Genomic DNA, 27871 nt, shown 5'->3' with positions numbered 1-27871 from the left:
ACTAATTTGAGGTGTTCTCACACGGGATTGAGCAGAACGTACTTTTCCACCTGTTGCTTTCACCTGGGCAGAATGTTTCCACTTGCACATTAGTCACAGAACAACATAAGATTCAGTGTCGACATTACAATGTGACTAATGTCTCTGCATCTGGTTTATGCAAACTAATAACAGATGTTTATGTACAGGTTGTCTGTTTTGTGAAGCAAATTTGAATACCCTCCAGGGATTACTTATGTTACCTACCTACCTACCTACCTACCTACCTACCTAACTACCTACCTACCTACCTTCCTATGATCTCCATCGATTTTTGACACTACTACCCTGACCTGTAATTTCTCTGTAAATTCAGAGATGAAAACCAGCCAAACCGGTTGGAAGTTCACACACAAACACAAAGCCCCCTGCATCCACCAATGCAAATGGCATGCATACTTGTCACAACATGGCTTGTCAGATAAGGAAGATACGATCGCTGCTCACTTTTAGTATGTTCAAAAACAATCATTTACTGCACATCAATAAAAGACAAAGTGGGTTAAAGACCCCTGTGTTTGACCAGAATGATCTTTAAGACTTACATTTTACACGTTTACGCATGAACATTAGAACACATTGTGTCGTTACAGAATTGGTGTCCGTTCACCTTCAACACAGTAAGAAAGGCTCGCTTGTTTTTGTCCAAGAGCACAATAGACATGAGGAAGTCAGCAGGAATTCCTGAGAACCTGAACTCAGTGCAAAGAGATCTCCGGCCGTTACCCCCTCAGTCTGCAGAGAGGAGGCTCTTCGTCAGGGGGGGGAGGGGCTTAACAGATGGAGCTGCTGTATATCTGACCAGTGAGCACAGAGGACTACTGCTAAGAGGCTGGGAGCACCTCAGGATCTCAGTACCTCGCCACATCAGCTGACGACGCCTGCTAACCAGAGCGGGACTTTCTACAAACATCAGGTAAAAGCAGACTGTTTTAAGACTGAAAATTCAACCATTGGTATTTGTTTCTAACTTCTTAAGAAAAAAGATCAGCCTCCTCAAGGAAAAGGGAAAAGTCTTTTTGTGAAAGTGTTGTTTGATCCAAAGTACAGTTAAACTGTAGCTGAGTTTTCTTTTGAGTGAGACTGACAGTGTTGAAACAGCCAAAAGAGAAGAATTAACTGTATCCTGCACTGTCAGCCAACACCCATCTGATAAAAAGGGAAAGCAAACATTCCTTTCTGATTACCTTTGACCAAACTTGTAAAAATACTGTTTAATGCCCACAGACTCTGTGTCACTGTTAAAGGTTTTGACTGAACGCTCTGGGCTGTTGACACAGAACTGCAATCCAACTATGTTCCACAGCTACAGAAACTATTATGCAACAAGTGATACTCCATTACTTCATTTGTTCATGTTCCTTTACGGCTGACAATGTCAGGAATGCAGTGACAAAGAGTGTCATGGATATGATGCAAAGAGTTGTGTGGACTGTAGGTGAGAACAAATGAGCAATTTGCAGTTTAAAATTAATCTCGATCGGAGTCTTTTCCTTCACAAAGGCAGCAGGTCTGCTGGGTTTCAACGACGACGTCTTCTCGTCACGCAGACAGATTCTTAGCTAAGTAGGAGCCACAGTTGGATGCCATATAACTCATTCAGACAAGTAGGCGTAACATGTCATGTTCATGTTCAAGTCAAGGCACCTGACTTGAGAAAAATTTCACTTTCAGTCAACCAATCAATAAGTAAATCAATGTCAGGGAAACATTTACTTTAAGTGCATTGTATATTGCTTATAAAGGATTTCAAAATGCCTTATAAAGGTCAAGTATCACCACTTCATTACATAGTTGTGAAACCTTATCTTTTCATAATGCGTTCCAACCTGAATGTGGTTAGCCTCACAGCAAGAGGCTCGAATCAGGGTTCAGGTTAATTCTGTGTTGCATGTTCTCCCCGTGTTAGCGTGGGTTCTCTCCGGGTTCTCCGGGTTCCTCACACAGTCATAAGACATGCAGGATGGGGATAGGTTCATTGATGACTCTAAATTGGTTCTAGGTGTGAATGGTTGTTTGTCTCTACATGTCTGTGATAGACTGGCGACCTGTCCAGGCGTAAATTTGGCACGTCATTTTTACGATGAAAAAACTGAATGATGGACATTTACATTTAATGTAATGATACATAAAGTTACAGGTAAAGTAGAAATGGTTTCAGGTGTTAGAAATACTGTATTTTGAGGGGGAAACGATATGTCAGTGAAATGCGATTGTTAATTATTCAGTTGTTCATCATCAAAAACTTAATTTCTGATAAGACCCGTTCAGAAATAAATCATTGTGTGCTGATTTAATGCTATTATTTCACTTTTCTTAAAGCAACCAATGGCCACTTACAGTAACTAATAAAGTAATATAGTAACTAACTTATAATCACATTATAATGCATCTTAAAAAGAAATGATAATGTATTAAAACTATAGGAATTACAATTACAACAACAAGTTACCGGCAATGATGAGTTATTCTAATGTACTGCGTATAATCTGTTATGACTATTGTTATTAAGCATTATGAATATACAGGTTTATGAGTGCTTATTACTGTAATTCTATAAGCAGATTATAATGCATTATAGTTAAGTTTTAATGCAGATTGGTGTCATAGAAAGTGGTACATTATTAAGCTAGAGCCTTTTAATTGTAAGAACGCTCTGCCTTCCCTCCACCATCATTAAAGTTTATTTAATATTATATTCTATATATGATGCAGTGTGACTAAACTCCTGTACCTCCACAAATATCTACACCTATAATAATCTGTGACCGTTTTATATTTAGATGAGTTTCTAATTGAGATGCACCGTTCCAACTTTTTCAGTCCCAATATCAACACTGATATCTGGGCTTTGAGTACCGGCCAAAACCAAAACCGAGTACCAATCCAGTGTTTATTTAACAAGCTGCACAAATGTAACTGTGGGAGTGGCAGGGATCATCTTTTATGTTGAGGCGGCCTTCAGGCTCGACACGTTTCTGACAAAGCCGACACAAAGAGGAACATTGTGAAGTGTAACACAGCGTGTGTTTTATTGCCACTATCTCTTCTGGGCAGGAAAGTGAATTTGATTAAACAAACAGTAAACAGTAAAGCCTTGTTAACGCGGGTGACGTGTATGTTTTCATGATAAGCAAACACACATGGTGTAATAAATGTAACGTCAATGTTCAACATCAACATTAAAATATTTTAGTGACGGGCTCAAACATGACTGTCGGCCACAAACACACCAGCTCCAGTCAGTCATGACAACGACACACGGTGTTGAAACTGCAGCTTGGTGACTTTAGGGGTGTTGCAGTGCATGCAGAGAAACACACACCTTCAGTCCACTGAGATCAGAAATGACACTAGAGCCACTTTTTAACTCACAAGCTATGCTGCAAAAAGTCTTGAATGGCAGTAAATTATGGAAGTAATAATGTAAAAAATGGAGGCTTGTCTAGGTTACCCTCTCATCTGTGCATTTAAACAGTGAACAGATTTAATCTCCACACCCTGTTTTCTAAGAATGACATATTCCCTCATGCTGGAGGCAATGACATCATAAAACACACCAATTAACCTATCATCACAAGGTGTGGAGAAAGCTACCGGCTATTCTCCTCACCACCTGTTTGAATGAGGTAATTTATTCGTACTGGAGGAGTTAAGATTTAACCTCACTGACATAGCTGACTAGGAATTGAGCCATGAAACTCCGCTCTGTCACCCATCCCACCCGTCCCCTCGAGCATTGAGGGGCTATAACCAACATATTTGCATAGCATGTTTCCTTGTAAGTGAATTAGCAGCTCTTCACTGCACTTAGTAATGTTGTTTCAGCACGCAGCTGAATTTAGAAAAAGAAGAAAACACTGCACACTAAGATAGCAACTAGCTGGTGACCATTGTGTAGCGTTTAGCATCGAAACGGGTCCCGCCGGATGTGCCAGAGGGCAAAAGCAAAGGGTGAAGAATGAGAAGTATAATGATGAGGTTTAAAGGGTTAAAAACGGCACGTTGTTTGTGTTTCGTGTCTGTTGTTACAACACAGGGCATCTGGCTGTGCAGGTTCCTGTCTTAGCAACATCCCGCCATGCCAAAGCAAATACACCACGCTTGTGAAACAAGTTATGAACTGGCAAAGTTCATTTCAAATCTGTGTAAGGTCATGATGAAATCTGAAAAATCATTTTATTTTTATCACAATAATGTTTTAATGTGCATAACACAGGGAGTATGTGTGAAGAACGTTGGACTAAGCATTCAAAATTCATTCATTTAAAAATAAATATTTTATATATATATTTATATTGTAATAAAGTCCTTAAATTCATTCAACTCTATATGTTAAATAAGTTTGAATGTCGTTAGTTGGATTTAAGATACTTTAAGTAATCAACTAAAAATATAATACTTACTAACTAATACTTACTTACTCCTAATACTTACATACTTAATACAATTATTGATATGATACATTTTAATACAACACTAAGTCTGTACTGTTATACTACAAATACCATTTATGTTACAAAAAAAATTGCATTTCTCCTTTTTGTTTGTGGATAATTTACCTTTATGGATGAAGAGCATTGTATTGGATTGAGTATATCGTATATAGACTATAACTATAATCTTGCATTGTCTTTGTTGTTGACTAATCTGATATTGTGTGAATAATTGAATAATATAGTGTCACTTTAAAATGTAGAACAAACTACGTAAATACACAGGTGCAATAAGTATTTAGAGTACATGATAAAAATTAAAACAATGTCAAATCATTATGAGGAAGACATTTGATGAACAAAATGTAAATGTTCTTTACTTGCCTCATCTCTGCAGGAGTGTCGTGACCAGAAAAGCCTGGGGTTTTGGAACGGCTGCAGCATCCGAGGATCTTAGACTGCCCGTAGACTCATAACGGAGCTAAAAGGTTTGGAAGACAGACAGTATATTGTGAAACATGTCTTACTGGTGACATTCTTTTATTTTTATTACTTAATTTTATTATTTTTTTAAAAAGTTGGGTGTGATATTAAATATGTTTTACCATTGCATTTGCTTGAACAGGCTGGTGAATTGAAGGCATTATCTCACTTTTGTATTTAATTTACGGGTTCAAACACCTAATTTTACCTTCAGTGTGTTGCTGTAGTACATTCCCTTAAGAGCCTAGTGGACAGATTTGTTTGAAGTACTTTTGCAGTTCCTGAAAATGTGGTTGCATTGTAAAAGAAATACAATAATAATTAACTGAAATAAATAAAACATACTGCACTTCTGAATCACCATAAGACAACTACAGTATACAACATGTTTAAAATGCATTAAAGTCGTAGTGTGCTGCTATCTTTCCTTCATTTAAGGGGGGTTGCAGGTAATTTATGCATTTAAATACTGCACTGGTCTTGAATTATGACTCTGCTATTTGTACTGTCAAGTTATTTATAGACCAAATTGAGCCACATTCTTAGCAATTAGGAGACATTGTAACAATTGTACCTACGTCAAGGCTATCAGTTTTGTCGCAAGAGGTGTCTATTTGCAGTCAGTGGTGCTGTTGAACTTCATACAAAAACGTTTCTTTTCTAAATAGATACAAGTTACAGAACATTACAACCTCCAAAATGACCATAATATATGGTAAAGGTATACCATTTCAACACTGTAAACACTGTCTCTTGAAGGAATCTCTCTATATAAAATATATATAATTATATGTACAGACGATGCATGCAATGTCCAAACCAATATAAGAAACTGTTTCTGTGTTATACAGATCATTAGGACAAGATGGACTCCATACAAAATGGCCACACAGAAGTCCATGGACCTGTGGCTGGCATATTTCTGGAGAAAACAAAGGAGAAGATAACTATATATCAAGCCATGAAGAAACGTCTGCTTAAGCCAGGAACAGCATTAGCCCTGCTTGAAGCACAAGCTGCCACAGTGGGCATTGTAGACCCGATAAACAATCAAATACTTCCTGTTGCAGATGCGGTTAAGGCTGGAGTGGTTGGACTGGAGATGAAAGAGAAACTTCTCGCAGCCGAGAAAGCTGTCAATGGCTACATAGATCCTTACACCAACCAAACAATATCTATATACCAAGCTATGCAAAAAGACTTAGTAACAAGAGATTATGGACTGAGGCTTCTGGAAGCACAGTATGCCACAAAAGGCCTGTTTGATCCTGTTGAGATGTCAAACATTTCAGTTGAATCTGCAATTCAAAAGGGCTACTATGCAAAAGATTTGCTCACTGACCAGATGTCAGAGCTCAAAGCATTCTACAATCCAAATTTACAAGAAAATATCAACTACCGAACCCTCCTAGAGAAATGCATGGTGGAGCCTGACACGGGCCTGTTGCTCCTTCCTATTTGCATCACGTTCAAAGGCCTGCGAAGAGGCATTTCCTCCACTGAACTTCTTGAATCAAAGATTATTGACAAAGAAACATTTGATGATCTTCAGGAGGGCAATACCACAACACAGGATGTGATGCTGTTGGAAACAGTGAAAGAATACCTGGAAGGCAAAGGCAGTATCGCAGGCATTGCTGTACTCTCATCCAATCAGAGAATGAGCATTTATGAAGCCATGAAGAAAGGTGTACTGATGCCTGGAACAGCTCTAGTTCTACTGGAGGCACAAGCTTCAACTGGATTCATGATTGATCCTGTAGAAAACAAAAACTTCACCGTGGATGAGGCCATCAAAAACAAACTTGTTGGCCCAGAATATCACGCAAAGCTTCGTTCTGCTGAGCGAGCAGTAACTGGATACAAAGATCCCTACTCAGGTGAAACTATATCCCTGTTTCAAGCTATGTCAAAAGACCTCATAGTTAAGGAACATGGGATCCGCCTGCTTGAGGCACAAATTGCTACAGGTGGAATAATAGACCCAATATACAGTCACAGACTGCCAACAGAAGTGGCCTTTAAGAGAGGTTATTTTGATCAAGAAATGAATGCCATACTGGAGGATTCAGGGGATGACACAAAGGGTTTTTTTGACCCAAACACAGAAGATAATCTAACTTATCTTCAGCTGATGCAAAGGTGTGTCATTGATCCCATCACTGGACTGTGCCTTCTCCCACTCTTTGATAAGGCAGACGGACTGAATTTCAACTTCATTGACTACCAAACTAAAATGGCCTTCAAAAAGGAGAAAGTGGACGTGACAAGTGGGAAGTACATGGGAATGACAGTATCTCTGTGGGAACTCCTGATGTCAGAATACTTTGATGAACACCAGAGGCGAGACATCATTCAAAAGTACAGAGAGGGGGCGCTAACTATCAAAACAATCATCACAATGGTATGGGAAGTCATAGAAAAGTCTGTGAAAACAACAAATGTCCTCTTTGAGGGCATCAGAGAAACTGTCACAGCCAAACAGCTTGTGGAAGCAGATATCATTAGTGAAGAGGTTATGGAGGATCTGAAAGCGGGAAAAATGTCAGCGAAGGACGTGATAGAAGATGAAAATGTAAATGTGTACCTACAAGGGAAAGACAGCATTGCAGGCATTCTGCTTCCTGATACTGGAATCATGACCATCTACCAAGCCAAACAAAAAGGAAAGCTGATGCAAGGAACTGCTCTGATTCTACTGGAGGCACAGGCAGCTACAGGGTTCATAATCGACCCAATTGGAAACAGAAAGTTTTCAGTGGATGATGCCATCAAAGCAAAGATTGTCGGAGCTGATGTGTGTCAAAAACTGCGCTCAGCAGAGAAAGCAGTCACTGGGTACAAAGATCCTTATGATGGCAAAATAATCTCTTTGTTCCAAGCCATGCAAAAAGATCTCATCGTAAAAGACCATGGAATTCGACTCCTGGAGGCACAAATCGCCACCGGTGGGATCATTGACCCAGTGAACAGTCATCGCATTCCTGTCCATGTGGCCTATAAGAGAGGATACTTTAATGAGGAAATGAATGAGATCTTGAGTGATCCAAGTGACGACACCAAAGGATTCTTTGATCCCAACACCCATGAGAACCTGACATACTTGCAGCTCATGGACAGATGTGTAAAAGATCCCAGTACAGGTCTGTGCCTCTTGCCACTCAAAAGCAAAACCTACAAAATTAACATAGATGATAATATAAGGGAAACGTTCACAACAACAACAGTGACTGTTAAGTATGGCAGGTTCAAGGGAAAGCACACAACACTGTGGGATCTTATCAATTCAGAGTATCTGACGGAGGACAAAAGACAGGAGTTTTTCAAGCTCTTCAAGTCAAGGAAAATCACAATTGAGGAACTCATTGTCATCATTTTAGATATCATTGAGAGCAAGGAGATCAAACAGCAAGAAGAGCTGAACTGTGAAGGTCTCAGAGGAAAGGTCTCTGTTGTAGATCTTTTGGAACTTGAAATTGTGGATGAAATAACATACAACAGTGTAGTCAAAGGAAATATGACAAGCACTGATGTGATGAAAATGGAGAGTGTGAGAGGCTACCTGCAAGGGAAAGGTTGTGTAGCTGGGGTGATACTGAAACCATCCAATCAGAGGCTAAGCATCTATAACGCACAGAGAATTGGCATTCTCTCACCTGGCACTGCCCTCTGCCTCCTTGAAGCACAAGCGGCCACAGGGTTCATTGTTGATCCTCTGAAAAACAGAAGACTTACAGTGGAACAAGCTCTCAGAGAAGAGGTGATTGGTCCACAGATGCATGAAAAGCTTTTGAGTGCAGAAAGGGCTGTCACTGGTTACAGAGATCCATACACTGATCAGAAGATCTCACTCTTTCAAGCCTTGCAAAAGGATCTAATTGTCAAGCAGCATGGCATCCGTTTACTTGAAGCCCAGATTGCTACAGGTGGCATCATTGATCCTTTGAAGGGTCTTCACTTGCCACTTGCAGTTGCATACAAGAAAGGATATTTTGATGCAGAACTTAATCAGATCCTATCAGACCCAACTGATGACACAAAGGGCTTTTTTGACCCAAATACACAACTAAATATGACATACATGGAGATGTTGCGTACATGCGTAAAAGATAAAGAAACAGGCCTGTTTCTTCTGCAATTGAATGACAAACCAAAAGCTACAGAAATTAAGGTAAAACTGTACACAGACACAGAGATAAAGCAAGAGTTTGAAAAGACAGCTGTGAGCATATCGGTAGGACGCTACGCAGGAAAGTCTGTTTCTCTATGGGACTTGATTCACTCTGGGTACTTTACTGAGGATCAGCAGCTTGAATTCTTTGAAAAATACAGAACAAGGAAGATTACCACACAAACCATAATCACATTAGTGATTTCCACCATTGAAAAACTAGAGAAGGAAACTCCCAAAATGATAATGGGCCTGAGAAAATCTGTCTCTGCACAACAACTATTGGATTGTGATATCATTGATGCAGATACATTCAAACAGGTGAAAGAAGGAAAACTCACTCTTGAAGAAGTAATCCAACATCAAACTGTGAAGGGATACCTGAGGGGAACTGGAAGCATTGCTGGAATTAAGCTGCATCCATCCGAGAAAGTAATGAGCATATATGAAGCTAAAAAGGAAGATCTGTTGACACCTGGTATTGCACTTGAACTGCTTGAAGCGCAGGCTGCAACAGGATGGGTCATTGATCCTCTCAAAAACAAGTTCTATTGTGTGGATGAAGCAGCAAGAGAGAAAGTAATTGGACCAGACGTACATGAGCAACTTCTCTCGGCTGAACGAGCTGTCACTGGCTACAAAGATCCATACACCGATGCAGCAATATCACTGTTTGAAGCCATGGGGGAAGAGCTGATTCAAAGAAGTGATGGTGTTCGTCTTCTTGAGGCACAAATGGCAACTGGAGGAATCATTGATCCTAATCAAAGTCACAGGCTGCCTGTGCCTGTTGCTATAAAGAAGGGATATCTGGATGAAGAAATGAGCAAATCTCTGTTGAACCCCACTGATGACGTAAGGGGATATTTTGACCCAAACACAAAAGAAAAACTTTCTTACCTAGAGCTGATGAATCGATGCGAGAAAGATCCTGAAACAGGGCTTCTTCTTCTACCCCTGTATCAAGAGGAATCCCGTGTATTTCACACAGATGAGCAAATAGAGCTTGCCTTCAAAACCAAAACTATCACTATGAATGCAGGGAAATTTAAAGACAAAGAGGTGACATTGTGGGAAGTGTTGCTCTCTGAATACATATCAGAACAAAAAAGGGAACAGCTCATACAACAATATAAGACAGGAGCTATGAAAATCGATGAGATTATTGAAATACTCATTGTTATCATTACAGAGGTATCATCCAAAGAAAGAAAGTTCAAAGGACTAAGAAAGCAGGTCTCAGCCAGTGAGTTGTTTGAATCAAAGATTATCTCAAAGGAGCTTTTCACAAAGATTATACAAGGGGAAGTGACTGAAGACAAAATTAGCAAGATGGAATCGATTCAGAGGTACCTTGGAGCTACAAACTGTATAGCAGGTGTCAGGGTTGAATCTACAAAGAAAGTTATGAGCATCTACGAGGCAAAGACCAAAAACCTGCTAACACCTGGGACATCTCTTGTGCTGCTGGAGGCACAAGCTGCAACTGGTTTTGTCATCGACCCGGTGAACAACAAAAAACTTTCAGTAGAGGAAGCTGTGGCTCAAGGAGTGGTTGGCCGTGAGTGGAAAAATAAACTGCTTTCAGCAGAAAGGGCAGTTACAGGATACAAAGATCCTTACACTGGAAACACAATTTCATTGTTCCAAGCCTTGAAAAAAGATCTCATTGTCAAAGTTCATGGAATTCGTCTGCTTGAAGCACAAATTGCCACCGGAGGAATAATTGACCCAGTATACAGTCACAGAGTGCCTGTTCAGGTGGCATACACAAGGGGTTACTTTGATGAAGAAATGAATCAGATTCTGTCTGACTCTGATGATGACACCAAGGGCTTCTTTGATCCCAACACTCAAGAGAACCTCACCTATCTTCAGCTGGTGGATAGGTGTGTCACAGATCCAATCACAGGCCTTAACCTACTGTCCATCGTGAAGAAAGGAGAGTTTTATTTCTTTGTTGATGAGGCAACAAAACTCATTCTGAAATCCACAACGACAACGAAAGCAGGAGGGACATACACAGGAACAATGGTGTCTCTTTGGGATCTGCTTTACTCCAAATACATCACTGAGGAGAAGAGGAGAGAGCTTGTGAAACAGTACAAGTCTGGATCAATCACAATTGAGTGCTTCTTAGAAATCATCATGACAATCATTGAGGAACAGATCATGAAATCCTCACCACCATCTTTGGTCATGTGCCAACCACCAGGACCACAAGAGGACAGTAGCACAACAAAAACCACCATCACCATCACAGAGAATAATGAAGTTAAAACCTTCCATGGAATCAGAAAGGATGTCAGTGCTACAGAGTTACTTGAATCAAAAATCATCAATGAGGACCTCTACAAAAAGCTTACAGCTGGAAAGGTGACAGTGACAGAAGTCAGTGAAATGGATTCAGTGAGCAGGTACTTAGAGGGAACCAACAGCATTGCAGGAGTGTACCTACAGTCCACCAAAGAGACACTGAGTATCTACGAAGCCAGATGCAAAGGCCTACTGACCCCCGGTACCTCTCTGGTTCTGCTGGAGGCCCAAGCAGCCACCGGCTTTGTCATCGACCCGGTGAACAACAAGAAACTTTCAGTTGAGGAAGCTGTGGCTGAAGGAGTGGTTGGCAGTGAGTGGGGGAAGAAACTGCTTTCAGCAGAAAGGGCTGTTACAGGATACAAAGATCCGTACACTGGAACCACAATTTCATTGTTCCAAGCCTTGAAAAAAGATCTCATTGTCGAAGATCATGGAATTCGTCTGCTTGAAGCACAAATTGCCACCGGAGGAATAATTGACCCAGTGTACAGTCACAGAGTGCCTGTTCAGGTGGCATACACAAGGGGTTACTTTGATGAAAAAATGAATCAGATTCTGTCTGACCCTGATGATGACACCAAGGGCTTCTTTGATCCCAACACTCAAGAGAACCTCACCTATCTTCAGCTGGTTGAGAGGTGTGTCACAGATCCCATCACAGGCCTTAGCTTACTGGTGATTGCGAAGAAAGGAGAGTTTTATTTCTTTGTTGATGAGGCAACAAAACTCATTCTGAAATCCACAACAACAACAAGAGCAGGAGGGAAATACACAGGAACAATGGTGTCTCTTTGGGATCTGCTGTACTCCAAATACATCACTGAGGAGAAGAGGAGAGAGCTTGTGAAACAGTACAAGTCTGGATCAATCACAATCGAGCGCTTCCTGGAAATCATCCTGACAATCATTGAGGAAAAGATCATGAAATCCTCACCACCATCTTTGGTCATGTGCCAACCACCAGAAACACAAGTGGACAGTAGCACAACAAAAACCACCATCACCACCACCATCACAGAGAATAATGAAGTTAAAACCTTCCATGGAATCAGAAAGGATGTCAGTGCTACAGAGTTACTTGAATCAAAAATCATCAATGAGGACCTCTACAAAGAGCTTACAGCTGGAAAGGTCACAGTGACAGAAGTCAGTGAAATGGATTCAGTGAGCAGGTACTTAGAGGGAACCAACAGCATTGCAGGAGTGTACCTACAGTCCACCAAAGAGACCCTGAGTATCTACGAAGCCAAAAGCAAAGGCCTACTGACCCCCGGTACCTCTCTGGTTCTGCTGGAGGCCCAAGCAGCCACCGGCTTTGTCATCGACCCGGTAAACAACAAGAAACTTTCAGTTGAGGAAGCTGTGGCTCAAGGAGTGGTTGGCAGTGAGTGGAAAAATAAACTGATTTCAGCAGAAAGAGCTGTTACAGGATACAAAGATCCGTACACTGGAAACACAATTTCATTGTTCCAAGCCTTGAAAAAAGATCTCATGGTCAAAGATCATGGAATTCGTCTGCTTGAAGCACAAATTGCCACCGGAGGAATAATTGACCCAGTATACAGTCACAGAGTGCCTGTTCAGGTGGCATACACAAGGGGTTACTTTGATGAAGAAATGAATCAGATTCTGTCTGACCCTGATGATGACACCAAGGGCTTCTTTGATCCCAACACTCAAGAGAACCTCACCTATCTTCAGCTGGTTGAGAGGTGTGTCACAGATCCCATCACAGGCCTTAGCTTACTGGTGATTGCGAAGAAAGGAGAGTTTTATTTCTTTGTTGATGAGGCAACAAAACTCATTCTGAAATCCACAACAACAACAAGAGCAGGAGGGAAATACACAGGAACAATGGTGTCTCTTTGGGATCTGCTGTACTCCAAATACATCACTGAGGAGAAGAGGAGAGAGCTTGTGAAACAGTACAAGTCTGGATCAATCACAATCGAGCGCTTCCTGGAAATCATCCTGACAATCATTGAGGAAAAGATCATGAAATCCTCACCACCATCTTTGGTCATGTGCCAACCACCAGAAACACAAGTGGACAGTAGCACAACAAAAACCACCATCACCACCACCATCACAGAGAATAATGAAGTTAAAACCTTCCATGGAATCAGAAAGGATGTCAGTGCTACAGAGTTACTTGAATCAAAAATCATCAATGAGGACCTCTACAAAGAGCTTACAGCTGGAAAGGTCACAGTGACAGAAGTCAGTGAAATGGATTCAGTGAGCAGGTACTTAGAGGGAACCAACAGCATTGCAGGAGTGTACCTACAGTCCACCAAAGAGACCCTGAGTATCTACGAAGCCAAAAGCAAAGGCCTACTGACCCCCGGTACCTCTCTGGTTCTGCTGGAGGCCCAAGCAGCCACCGGCTTTGTCATCGACCCGGTAAACAACAAGAAACTTTCAGTTGAGGAAGCTGTGGCTCAAGGAGTGGTTGGCAGTGAGTGGAAAAATAAACTGATTTCAGCAGAAAGAGCTGTTACAGGATACAAAGATCCGTACACTGGAAACACAATTTCATTGTTCCAAGCCTTGAAAAAAGATCTCATGGTCAAAGATCATGGAATTCGTCTGCTTGAAGCACAAATTGCCACCGGAGGAATAATTGACCCAGTATACAGTCACAGAGTGCCTGTTCAGGTGGCATACACAAGGGGTTACTTTGATGAAGAAATGAATCAGATTCTGTCTGACCCTGATGATGACACCAAGGGCTTCTTTGATCCCAACACTCAAGAGAACCTCACCTATCTTCAGCTGGTTGAGAGGTGTGTCACAGATCCCATCACAGGCCTTAGCTTACTGGTGATTGCGAAGAAAGGAGAGTTTTATTTCTTTGTTGATGAGGCAACAAAACTCATTCTGAAATCCACAACAACAACAAGAGCAGGAGGGAAATACACAGGAACAATGGTGTCTCTTTGGGATCTGCTGTACTCCAAATACATCACTGAGGAGAAGAGGAGAGAGCTTGTGAAACAGTACAAGTCTGGATCAATCACAATCGAGCGCTTCCTGGAAATCATCCTGACAATCATTGAGGAAAAGATCATGAAATCCTCACCACCATCTTTGGTCATGTGCCAACCACCAGCAACACAATTGGACAGTAGCACAACAAAAACCACCATCACCACCACCATCACAGAGAATAATGAAGTTAAAACCTTCCATGGAATCAGAAAGGATGTCAGTGCTACAGAGTTACTTGAATCAAAAATCATCAATGAGGACCTCTACAAAGAGCTTGCAGCTGGAAAGGTCACAGTGACAGAAGTCAGTGAAATGGATTCAGTGAGCAGGTACTTAGAGGGAACCAACAGCATTGCAGGAGTGTACCTACAGTCCACCAAAGAGACCCTGAGTATCCACGAAGCCAAAAGCAAAGGCCTACTGACCCCCGGTACCTCTCTGGTTCTGCTGGAGGCCCAAGCAGCCACCGGCTTTGTTATCGACCCAGTGAGCAACAAGAAACTTTCAGTTGAGGAAGCTGTCGCTCAAGGAGTGGTTGGCAGTGAGTGGAAAAATAAACTGCTTTCAGCAGAAAGGGCAGTTACAGGATACAAAGATCCGTACACTGGAAACACAATTTCATTGTTCCAAGCCTTGAAAAAAGATCTCATTGTCAAAGATCATGGAATTCGTCTGCTTGAAGCACAAATTGCCACCGGAGGAATAATTGACCCCGTGTACAGTCACAGAGTGCCTGTTCAGGTGGCATACACAAGGGGTTACTTTGATGAAGAAATGAATCAGATTCTGTCTGACCCTGACGATGACACCAAGGGCTTCTTTGATCCCAACACTCAAGAGAACCTCACCTATCTTCAGCTGGTTGAGAGGTGTGTCACAGATCCCATCACAGGCCTTAGCTTACTGGTGATTGCGAAGAAAGGAGAGTTTTATTTCTTTGTTGATGAGGCAACAAAACTCATTCTGAAATCCACAACAACAACAAGAGCAGGAGGGAAATACACAGGAACAATGGTGTCTCTTTGGGATCTGCTGTACTCCAAATACATCACTGAGGAGAAGAGGAGAGAGCTTGTGAAACAGTACAAGTCTGGATCAATCACAATCGAGCGCTTCCTGGAAATCATCCTGACAATCATTGAGGAAAAGATCATGAAATCCTCACCACCATCTTTGGTCATGTGCCAACCACCAGCAACACAATTGGACAGTAGCACAACAAAAACCACCATCACCACCACCATCACAGAGAATAATGAAGTTAAAACCTTCCATGGAATCAGAAAGGATGTCAGTGCTACAGAGTTACTTGAATCAAAAATCATCAATGAGGACCTCTACAAAGAGCTTACAGCTGGAAAGGTCACAGTGACAGAAGTCAGTGAAATGGATTCAGTGAGCAGGTACTTAGAGGGAACCAACAGCATTGCAGGAGTGTACCTACAGTCCACCAAAGAGACCCTGAGTATCCATGAAGCCAAAAGCAAAGGCCTACTGACCCCCGGTACCTCTCTGGTTCTGCTGGAGGCCCAAGCAGCCACCGGCTTTGTCATCGACCCGGTAAACAACAAGAAACTTTCAGTTGAGGAAGCTGTGGCTCAAGGAGTGGTTGGCAGCGAGTGGGGGAAGAAACTGCTTTCAGCAGAAAGGGCTGTTACAGGATACAAAGATCCGTACACTGGAAACACAATTTCATTGTTCCAAGCCTTGAAAAAAGATCTCATTGTCAAAGATCATGGAATTCGTCTGCTTGAAGCACAAATTGCCACCGGAGGAATAATTGACCCCGTGTACAGTCACAGAGTGCCTGTTCAGGTGGCATACACAAGGGGTTACTTTGATGAAGAAATGAATCAGATTCTGTCTGACCCTGACGATGACACCAAGGGCTTCTTTGATCCCAACACTCAAGAGAACCTCACCTATCTTCAGCTGGTTGAGAGGTGTGTCACAGATCCCATCACAGGCCTTAGCTTACTGGTGATTGCGAAGAAAGGAGAGTTTTATTTCTTTGTTGATGAGGCAACAAAACTCATTCTGAAATCCACAACAACAACAAGAGCAGGAGGGAAATACACAGGAACAATGGTGTCTCTTTGGGATCTGCTGTACTCCAAATACATCACTGAGGAGAAGAGGAGAGAGCTTGTGAAACAGTACAAGTCTGGATCAATCACAATCGAGCGCTTCCTGGAAATCATCCTGACAATCATTGAGGAAAAGATCATGAAATCCTCACCACCATCTTTGGTCATGTGCCAACCACCAGAAACACAAGTGGACAGTAGCACAACAAAAACCACCATCACCACCACCACCATCACAGAGAATAATGAAGTCAAAACCTTCCATGGAATCAGAAAGGATGTCAGTGCTACAGAGTTACTTGAATCAAAAATCATCAATGAGGACCTCTACAAAGAGCTTGCAGCTGGAAAGGTCACAGTGACAGAAGTCAGTGAAATGGATTCAGTGAGCAGGTACTTAGAGGGAACCAACAGCATTGCAGGAGTGTACCTACAGTCCACCAAAGAGACCCTGAGTATCCACGAAGCCAAAAGCAAAGGCCTACTGACCCCCGGTACCTCTCTGGTTCTTCTGGAGGCCCAAGCAGCCACCGGCTTTGTTATCGACCCGGTGAGCAACAAGAAACTTTCAGTTGAGGAAGCTGTCGCTCAAGGAGTGGTTGGCAGTGAGTGGAAAAATAAACTGCTTTCAGCAGAAAGGGCAGTTACAGGATACAAAGATCCGTACACTGGAAACACAATTTCATTGTTCCAAGCCTTGAAAAAAGATCTCATTGTCAAAGATCATGGAATTCGTCTGCTTGAAGCACAAATTGCCACCGGAGGAATAATTGACCCCGTGTACAGTCACAGAGTGCCTGTTCAGGTGGCATACACAAGGGGTTACTTTGATGAAGAAATGAATCAGATTCTGTCTGACCCTGACGATGACACCAAGGGCTTCTTTGATCCCAACACTCAAGAGAACCTCACCTATCTTCAGCTGGTTGAGAGGTGTGTCACAGATCCCATCACAGGCCTTAGCTTACTGGTGATTGCGAAGAAAGGAGAGTTTTATTTCTTTGTTGATGAGGCAACAAAACTCATTCTGAAATCCACAACAACAACAAGAGCAGGAGGGAAATACACAGGAACAATGGTGTCTCTTTGGGATCTGCTGTACTCCAAATACATCACTGAGGAGAAGAGGAGAGAGCTTGTGAAACAGTACAAGTCTGGATCAATCACAATCGAGCGCTTCCTGGAAATCATCCTGACAATCATTGAGGAAAAGATCATGAAATCCTCACCACCATCTTTGGTCATGTGCCAACCACCAGAAACACAAGTGGACAGTAGCACAACAAAAACCACCATCACCACCACCACCATCACAGAGAATAATGAAGTCAAAACCTTCCATGGAATCAGAAAGGATGTCAGTGCTACAGAGTTACTTGAATCAAAAATCATCAATGAGGACCTCTACAAAGAGCTTGCAGCTGGAAAGGTCACAGTGACAGAAGTCAGTGAAATGGATTCAGTGAGCAGGTACTTAGAGGGAACCAACAGCATTGCAGGAGTGTACCTACAGTCCACCAAAGAGACCCTGAGTATCCACGAAGCCAAAAGCAAAGGCCTACTGACCCCCGGTACCTCTCTGGTTCTTCTGGAGGCCCAAGCAGCCACCGGCTTTGTTATCGACCCGGTGAGCAACAAGAAACTTTCAGTTGAGGAAGCTGTCGCTCAAGGAGTGGTTGGCAGTGAGTGGAAAAATAAACTGCTTTCAGCAGAAAGGGCAGTTACAGGATACAAAGATCCGTACACTGGAAACACAATTTCATTGTTCCAAGCCTTGAAAAAAGATCTCATTGTCAAAGATCATGGAATTCGTCTGCTTGAAGCACAAATTGCCACCGGAGGAATAATTGACCCCGTGTACAGTCACAGAGTGCCTGTTCAGGTGGCATACACAAGGGGTTACTTTGATGAAGAAATGAATCAGATTCTGTCTGACCCTGACGATGACACCAAGGGCTTCTTTGATCCCAACACTCAAGAGAACCTCACCTATCTTCAGCTGGTTGAGAGGTGTGTCACAGATCCCATCACAGGCCTTAGCTTACTGGTGATTGCGAAGAAAGGAGAGTTTTATTTCTTTGTTGATGAGGCAACAAAACTCATTCTGAAATCCACAACAACAACAAGAGCAGGAGGGAAATACACAGGAACAATGGTGTCTCTTTGGGATCTGCTGTACTCCAAATACATCACTGAGGAGAAGAGGAGAGAGCTTGTGAAACAGTACAAGTCTGGATCAATCACAATCGAGCGCTTCCTGGAAATCATCCTGACAATCATTGAGGAAAAGATCATGAAATCCTCACCACCATCTTTGGTCATGTGCCAACCACCAGAAACACAAGTGGACAGTAGCACAACAAAAACCACCATCACCACCACCACCATCACAGAGAATAATGAAGTCAAAACCTTCCATGGAATCAGAAAGGATGTCAGTGCTACAGAGTTACTTGAATCAAAAATCATCAATGAGGACCTCTACAAAGAGCTTGCAGCTGGAAAGGTCACAGTGACAGAAGTCAGTGAAATGGATTCAGTGAGCAGGTACTTAGAGGGAACCAACAGCATTGCAGGAGTGTACCTACAGTCCACCAAAGAGACCCTGAGTATCCACGAAGCCAAAAGCAAAGGCCTACTGACCCCCGGTACCTCTCTGGTTCTGCTGGAGGCCCAAGCAGCCACCGGCTTTGTTATCGACCCGGTGAGCAACAAGAAACTTTCAGTTGAGGAAGCTGTCGCTCAAGGAGTGGTTGGCAGTGAGTGGAAAAATAAACTGCTTTCAGCAGAAAGGGCAGTTACAGGATACAAAGATCCGTACACTGGAAACACAATTTCATTGTTCCAAGCCTTGAAAAAAGATCTCATTGTCAAAGATCATGGAATTCGTCTGCTTGAAGCACAAATTGCCACCGGAGGAATAATTGACCCCGTGTATAGTCACAGAGTGCCTGTTCAGGTGGCATACACAAGGGGTTACTTTGATGAAGAAATGAATCAGATTCTGTCTGACCCTGACGATGACACCAAGGGCTTCTTTGATCCCAACACTCAAGAGAACCTCACCTATCTTCAGCTGGTTGAGAGGTGTGTCACAGATCCCATCACAGGCCTTAGCTTACTGGTGATTGCGAAGAAAGGAGAGTTTTATTTCTTTGTTGATGAGGCAACAAAACTCATTCTGAAATCCACAACAACAACAAGAGCAGGAGGGAAATACACAGGAACAATGGTGTCTCTTTGGGATCTGCTGTACTCCAAATACATCACTGAGGAGAAGAGGAGAGAGCTTGTGAAACAGTACAAGTCTGGATCAATCACAATCGAGCGCTTCCTGGAAATCATCCTGACAATCATTGAGGAAAAGATCATGAAATCCTCACCACCATCTTTGGTCATGTGCCAACCACCAGAAACACAAGTGGACAGTAGCACAACAAAAACCACCATCACCACCACCACCATCACAGAGAATAATGAAGTCAAAACCTTCCATGGAATCAGAAAGGATGTCAGTGCTACAGAGTTACTTGAATCAAAAATCATCAATGAGGACCTCTACAAAGAGCTTGCAGCTGGAAAGGTCACAGTGACAGAAGTCAGTGAAATGGATTCAGTGAGCAGGTACTTAGAGGGAACCAACAGCATTGCAGGAGTGTACCTACAGTCCACCAAAGAGACCCTGAGTATCCACGAAGCCAAAAGCAAAGGCCTACTGACCCCCGGTACCTCTCTGGTTCTTCTGGAGGCCCAAGCAGCCACCGGCTTTGTTATCGACCCGGTGAGCAACAAGAAACTTTCAGTTGAGGAAGCTGTCGCTCAAGGAGTGGTTGGCAGTGAGTGGAAAAATAAACTGCTTTCAGCAGAAAGGGCAGTTACAGGATACAAAGATCCGTACACTGGAAACACAATTTCATTGTTCCAAGCCTTGAAAAAAGATCTCATTGTCAAAGATCATGGAATTCGTCTGCTTGAAGCACAAATTGCCACCGGAGGAATAATTGACCCCGTGTACAGTCACAGAGTGCCTGTTCAGGTGGCATACACAAGGGGTTACTTTGATGAAGAAATGAATCAGATTCTGTCTGACCCTGACGATGACACCAAGGGCTTCTTTGATCCCAACACTCAAGAGAACCTCACCTATCTTCAGCTGGTTGAGAGGTGTGTCACAGATCCCATCACAGGCCTTAGCTTACTGGTGATTGCGAAGAAAGGAGAGTTTTATTTCTTTGTTGATGAGGCAACAAAACTCATTCTGAAATCCACAACAACAACAAGAGCAGGAGGGAAATACACAGGAACAATGGTGTCTCTTTGGGATCTGCTGTACTCCAAATACATCACTGAGGAGAAGAGGAGAGAGCTTGTGAAACAGTACAAGTCTGGATCAATCACAATCGAGCGCTTCCTGGAAATCATCCTGACAATCATTGAGGAAAAGATCATGAAATCCTCACCACCATCTTTGGTCATGTGCCAACCACCAGCAACACAATTGGACAGTAGCACAACAAAAACCACCATCACCACCACCATCACAGAGAATAATGAAGTTAAAACCTTCCATGGAATCAGAAAGGATGTCAGTGCTACAGAGTTACTTGAATCAAAAATCATCAATGAGGACCTCTACAAAGAGCTTGCAGCTGGAAAGGTCACAGTGACAGAAGTCAGTGAAATGGATTCAGTGAGCAGGTACTTAGAGGGAACCAACAGCATTGCAGGAGTGTACCTACAGTCCACCAAAGAGACCCTGAGTATCCACGAAGCCAAAAGCAAAGGCCTACTGACCCCCGGTACCTCTCTGGTTCTGCTGGAGGCCCAAGCAGCCACCGGCTTTGTTATCGACCCAGTGAGCAACAAGAAACTTTCAGTTGAGGAAGCTGTCGCTCAAGGAGTGGTTGGCAGTGAGTGGAAAAATAAACTGCTTTCAGCAGAAAGGGCAGTTACAGGATACAAAGATCCGTACACTGGAAACACAATTTCATTGTTCCAAGCCTTGAAAAAAGATCTCATTGTCAAAGATCATGGAATTCGTCTGCTTGAAGCACAAATTGCCACCGGAGGAATAATTGACCCCATGTACAGTCACAGAGTGCCTGTTCAGGTGGCATACACAAGGGGTTACTTTGATGAAGAAATGAATCAGATTCTGTCTGACCCTGACGATGACACCAAGGGCTTCTTTGATCCCAACACTCAAGAGAACCTCACCTATCTTCAGCTGGTTGAGAGGTGTGTCACAGATCCCATCACAGGCCTTAGCTTACTGGTGATTGCGAAGAAAGGAGAGTTTTATTTCTTTGTTGATGAGGCAACAAAACTCATTCTGAAATCCACAACAACAACAAGAGCAGGAGGGAAATACACAGGAACAATGGTGTCTCTTTGGGATCTGCTGTACTCCAAATACATCACTGAGGAGAAGAGGAGAGAGCTTGTGAAACAGTACAAGTCTGGATCAATCACAATCGAGCGCTTCCTGGAAATCATCCTGACAATCATTGAGGAAAAGATCATGAAATCCTCACCACCATCTTTGGTCATGTGCCAACCACCAGCAACACAATTGGACAGTAGCACAACAAAAACCACCATCACCACCACCATCACAGAGAATAATGAAGTTAAAACCTTCCATGGAATCAGAAAGGATGTCAGTGCTACAGAGTTACTTGAATCAAAAATCATCAATGAGGACCTCTACAAAGAGCTTACAGCTGGAAAGGTCACAGTGACAGAAGTCAGTGAAATGGATTCAGTGAGCAGGTACTTAGAGGGAACCAACAGCATTGCAGGAGTGTACCTACAGTCCACCAAAGAGACCCTGAGTATCCATGAAGCCAAAAGCAAAGGCCTACTGACCCCCGGTACCTCTCTGGTTCTGCTGGAGGCCCAAGCAGCCACCGGCTTTGTCATCGACCCGGTAAACAACAAGAAACTTTCAGTTGAGGAAGCTGTGGCTCAAGGAGTGGTTGGCAGCGAGTGGGGGAAGAAACTGCTTTCAGCAGAAAGGGCTGTTACAGGATACAAAGATCCGTACACTGGAAACACAATTTCATTGTTCCAAGCCTTGAAAAAAGATCTCATTGTCAAAGATCATGGAATTCGTCTGCTTGAAGCACAAATTGCCACCGGAGGAATAATTGACCCCGTGTACAGTCACAGAGTGCCTGTTCAGGTGGCATACACAAGGGGTTACTTTGATGAAGAAATGAATCAGATTCTGTCTGACCCTGACGATGACACCAAGGGCTTCTTTGATCCCAACACTCAAGAGAACCTCACCTATCTTCAGCTGGTTGAGAGGTGTGTCACAGATCCCATCACAGGCCTTAGCTTACTGGTGATTGCGAAGAAAGGAGAGTTTTATTTCTTTGTTGATGAGGCAACAAAACTCATTCTGAAATCCACAACAACAACAAGAGCAGGAGGGAAATACACAGGAACAATGGTGTCTCTTTGGGATCTGCTGTACTCCAAATACATCACTGAGGAGAAGAGGAGAGAGCTTGTGAAACAGTACAAGTCTGGATCAATCACAATCGAGCGCTTCCTGGAAATCATCCTGACAATCATTGAGGAAAAGATCATGAAATCCTCACCACCATCTTTGGTCATGTGCCAACCACCAGAAACACAAGTGGACAGTAGCACAACAAAAACCACCATCACCACCACCACCATCACAGAGAATAATGAAGTCAAAACCTTCCATGGAATCAGAAAGGATGTCAGTGCTACAGAGTTACTTGAATCAAAAATCATCAATGAGGACCTCTACAAAGAGCTTGCAGCTGGAAAGGTCACAGTGACAGAAGTCAGTGAAATGGATTCAGTGAGCAGGTACTTAGAGGGAACCAACAGCATTGCAGGAGTGTACCTACAGTCCACCAAAGAGACCCTGAGTATCCACGAAGCCAAAAGCAAAGGCCTACTGACCCCCGGTACCTCTCTGGTTCTGCTGGAGGCCCAAGCAGCCACCGGCTTTGTTATCGACCCGGTGAGCAACAAGAAACTTTCAGTTGAGGAAGCTGTCGCTCAAGGAGTGGTTGGCAGTGAGTGGAAAAATAAACTGCTTTCAGCAGAAAGGGCAGTTACAGGATACAAAGATCCGTACACTGGAAACACAATTTCATTGTTCCAAGCCTTGAAAAAAGATCTCATTGTCAAAGATCATGGAATTCGTCTGCTTGAAGCACAAATTGCCACCGGAGGAATAATTGACCCCGTGTACAGTCACAGAGTGCCTGTTCAGGTGGCATACACAAGGGGTTACTTTGATGAAGAAATGAATCAGATTCTGTCTGACCCTGACGATGACACCAAGGGCTTCTTTGATCCCAACACTCAAGAGAACCTCACCTATCTTCAGCTGGTTGAGAGGTGTGTCACAGATCCCATCACAGGCCTTAGCTTACTGGTGATTGCGAAGAAAGGAGAGTTTTATTTCTTTGTTGATGAGGCAACAAAACTCATTCTGAAATCCACAACAACAACAAGAGCAGGAGGGAAATACACAGGAATAATGGTGTCTCTTTGGGATCTGCTGTACTCCAAATACATCACTGAGGAGAAGAGGAGAGAGCTTGTGAAACAGTACAAGTCTGGATCAATCACAATCGAGCGCTTCCTGGAAATCATCCTGACAATCATTGAGGAAAAGATCATGAAATCCTCACCACCATCTTTGGTCATGTGCCAACCACCAGCAACACAATTGGACAGTAGCACAACAAAAACCACCATCACCACCACCATCACAGAGAATAATGAAGTTAAAACCTTCCATGGAATCAGAAAGGATGTCAGTGCTACAGAGTTACTTGAATCAAAAATCATCAATGAGGACCTCTACAAAGAGCTTACAGCTGGAAAGGTCACAGTGACAGAAGTCAGTGAAATGGATTCAGTGAGCAGGTACTTAGAGGGAACCAACAGCATTGCAGGAGTGTACCTACAGTCCACCAAAGAGACCCTGAGTATCCATGAAGCCAAAAGCAAAGGCCTACTGACCCCCGGTACCTCTCTGGTTCTGCTGGAGGCCCAAGCAGCCACCGGCTTTGTCATCGACCCGGTAAACAACAAGAAACTTTCAGTTGAGGAAGCTGTGGCTCAAGGAGTGGTTGGTAGCGAGTGGGGGAAGAAACTGCTTTCAGCAGAAAGGGCTGTTACAGGATACAAAGATCCGTACACTGGAAACACAATTTCATTGTTCCAAGCCTTGAAAAAAGATCTCATTGTCAAAGATCATGGAATTCGTCTGCTTGAAGCACAAATTGCCACCGGAGGAATAATTGACCCAGTATACAGTCACAGAGTGCCTGTTCAGGTGGCATACACAAGGGGCTACTTTGATGAAGAAATGAATCAGATTCTGTCTGACCCTGATGATGACACCAAGGGCTTCTTTGATCCCAACACTCAAGAGAACCTCACCTATCTTCAGCTGGTTGAGAGGTGTGTCACAGATCCCATCACAGGCCTTAGCTTACTGGTGATTGCGAAGAAAGGAGAGTTTTATTTCTTTGTTGATGAGGCAACAAAACTCATTCTGAAATCCACAACAACAACAAGAGCAGGAGGGAAATACACAGGAACAATGGTGTCTCTTTGGGATCTGCTGTACTCCAAATACATCACTGAGGAGAAGAGGAGAGAGCTTGTGAAACAGTACAAGTCTGGATCAATCACAATCGAGCGCTTCCTGGAAATCATCCTGACAATCATTGAGGAAAAGATCATGAAATCCTCACCACCATCTTTGGTCATGTGCCAACCACCAGAAACACAAGTGGACAGTAGCACAACAAAAACCACCATCACCACCACCATCACAGAGAATAATGAAGTTAAAACCTTCCATGGAATCAGAAAGGATGTCAGTGCTACAGAGTTACTTGAATCAAAAATCATCAATGAGGACCTCTACAAAGAGCTTACAGCTGGAAAGGTCACAGTGACAGAAGTCAGTGAAATGGATTCAGTGAGCAGGTACTTAGAGGGAACCAACAGCATTGCAGGAGTGTACCTACAGTCCACCAAAGAGACCCTGAGTATCCACGAAGCCAAAAGCAAAGGCCTACTGACCCCCGGTACCTCTCTGGTTCTGCTGGAGGCCCAAGCAGCCACCGGCTTTGTTATCGACCCAGTGAGCAACAAGAAACTTTCAGTTGAGGAAGCTGTCGCTCAAGGAGTGGTTGGCAGTGAGTGGAAAAATAAACTGCTTTCAGCAGAAAGGGCAGTTACAGGATACAAAGATCCGTACACTGGAAACACAATTTCATTGTTCCAAGCCTTGAAAAAAGATCTCATTGTCAAAGATCATGGAATTCGTCTGCTTGAAGCACAAATTGCCACCGGAGGAATAATTGACCCCGTGTACAGTCACAGAGTGCCTGTTCAGGTGGCATACACAAGGGGTTACTTTGATGAAGAAATGAATCAGATTCTGTCTGACCCTGACGATGACACCAAGGGCTTCTTTGATCCCAACACTCAAGAGAACCTCACCTATCTTCAGCTGGTTGAGAGGTGTGTCACAGATCCCATCACAGGCCTTAGCTTACTGGTGATTGCGAAGAAAGGAGAGTTTTATTTCTTTGTTGATGAGGCAACAAAACTCATTCTGAAATCCACAACAACAACAAGAGCAGGAGGGAAATACACAGGAACAATGGTGTCTCTTTGGGATCTGCTGTACTCCAAATACATCACGGAGGAGAAGAGGAGAGAGCTTGTGAAACAGTACAAGTCTGGATCAATCACAATCGAGCGATTCCTGGAAATCATCCTGACAATCATTGAGGAAAAGATCATGAAATCATCACCACCATCTTTGGTCATGTGCCAACCACCAGGAACACAAGAGGACAGTAGCACAACAAAAACCACCATCACCATCACAGAGAATAATGAAGTTAAAACCTTCCATGGAATCAGAAAGGATGTCAGTGCTACAGAGTTACTTGAATCAAAAATCATCAATGAGGACCTCTACAAAAAGCTTACAGCTGGAAAGGTGACAGTTACAGAAGTCAGTGAAATGGATTCAGTGAGCAGGTACTTAGAGGGAACCAACAGCATTGCAGGAGTGTACCTACAGTCCACCAAAGAGACCCTGAGTATCTACGAAGCCAAAAGCAAAGGCCTACTGACCCCCGGTACCTCTCTGGTTCTGCTGGAGGCCCAAGCAGCCACCGGCTTTGTCATCGACCCGGTGAGCAACAAGAAACTTTCAGTTGAGGAAGCTGTGGCTCAAGGAGTGGTTGGCAGTGAGTGGAAAAATAAACTGCTTTCAGCAGAAAGAGCTGTTACAGGATACAAAGATCCGTACACTGGAAACACAATTTCATTGTTCCAAGCCTTGAAAAAAGATCTCATTGTCAAAGATCATGGAATTCGTCTGCTTGAAGCACAAATTGCCACAGGAGGAATAATTGACCCAGTGTACAGTCACAGAGTGCCTGTTCAGGTGGCATACACAAGGGGCTACTTTGATGAAGAAATGAATCAGATTCTGTCTGATGCTGATGATGACACTAAGGGCTTCTTTGATCCCAACACTCAAGAGAACCTCACCTATCTTCAGCTGGTGGAAAGGTGTATTATAGATCCTGTTACTGGCCTCAGTTTACTCCCCTTGAACAGGTCAAGGAAATAAATGCTTCCTAGGGAGCAATTCGTCCTGCAATTGCCTGAATTTATTATTTTTTAATTGCAGTTTTCATCTTATAGCAACATAATTTACAGTATGTTTTAAAAAGCATTGTAATTTGTTGTTGAAGAAACATAAAAAAAATATGTGCATACTGTGCTGAATACCGCCTTCATGGCTTAAAAAGAGAGCTAGGAATGGATTACAGAAAATAGTTTATGCTCTATAGCAAAATGTTGTTTGGTTATAACCTTCGATGTACATGTGCAATGTAGACCTTCGAAAAACCCTAAAACGCTCAACATGGAGGAATTGAGAATGAATGGGCTGAAAACTTCTTATAGAGTGCAGAAGTCCACTCATTTTCTAATAGTCACATATAAATTGAACATATAAGGACTTCCATTTAGTCAAACATGTCAAATGTCACCTGTGAATAAAGCCCGAGTAGCCCGTTCTCACTAAAATAACAGCCCATGTGCAGCCTCTTTTTCTTGTTTTCAGTCTGTTTGCAATAACTTTATTCTGAACTGCAGTATGAACCTTTTAGATTTGCAACAATACCTTTTCCTTGTTTTACTGTCGTTTCATGTTATTTTGGGGTCTACAGAGCAGCCAAGCATCTCCTGGTTTTAGTTTTGTCTCAAAACTGTTTCATTGCTCCAATAAACAAGTGAGATCTGAA

At 42.9% G+C, this 27871-nt stretch overlaps 1 protein-coding gene across 2 annotated transcripts; it reads left to right on the top strand.

Annotated features, from left to right (window-relative positions):
* Window positions 1-834: 834 nt before the first annotated feature.
* Window positions 835-27871, top strand: eppk1 (epiplakin 1). Of its 2 annotated transcripts, XM_084031759.1 has the most exons (4): window positions 835-955; window positions 4873-4963; window positions 5810-10890; window positions 11959-27871. In XM_084031759.1, exons 3-4 carry the CDS (start codon window positions 5824-5826, stop codon window positions 27190-27192), a joined length of 20301 nt encoding a protein of 6766 aa, XP_083887885.1. In that variant the 5' UTR covers window positions 835-955; window positions 4873-4963; window positions 5810-5823; the 3' UTR covers window positions 27193-27871. The 2 variants fall into 2 exon arrangements, with proteins under 2 accessions (XP_083887885.1, XP_083887884.1); XM_084031758.1 differs by having other exon boundaries at window positions 5810-27871.

Source organism: Eutrigla gurnardus (assembly GCF_963514095.1).
Source record: "Eutrigla gurnardus genome assembly, chromosome: 17".
In the NCBI taxonomy this organism is placed as follows: Eukaryota; Metazoa; Chordata; class Actinopteri; order Perciformes; family Triglidae; genus Eutrigla; species Eutrigla gurnardus.
Note: the sequence above shows the minus strand (reverse complement) of the source record. Positions and strands in the feature narration are given on the sequence as shown.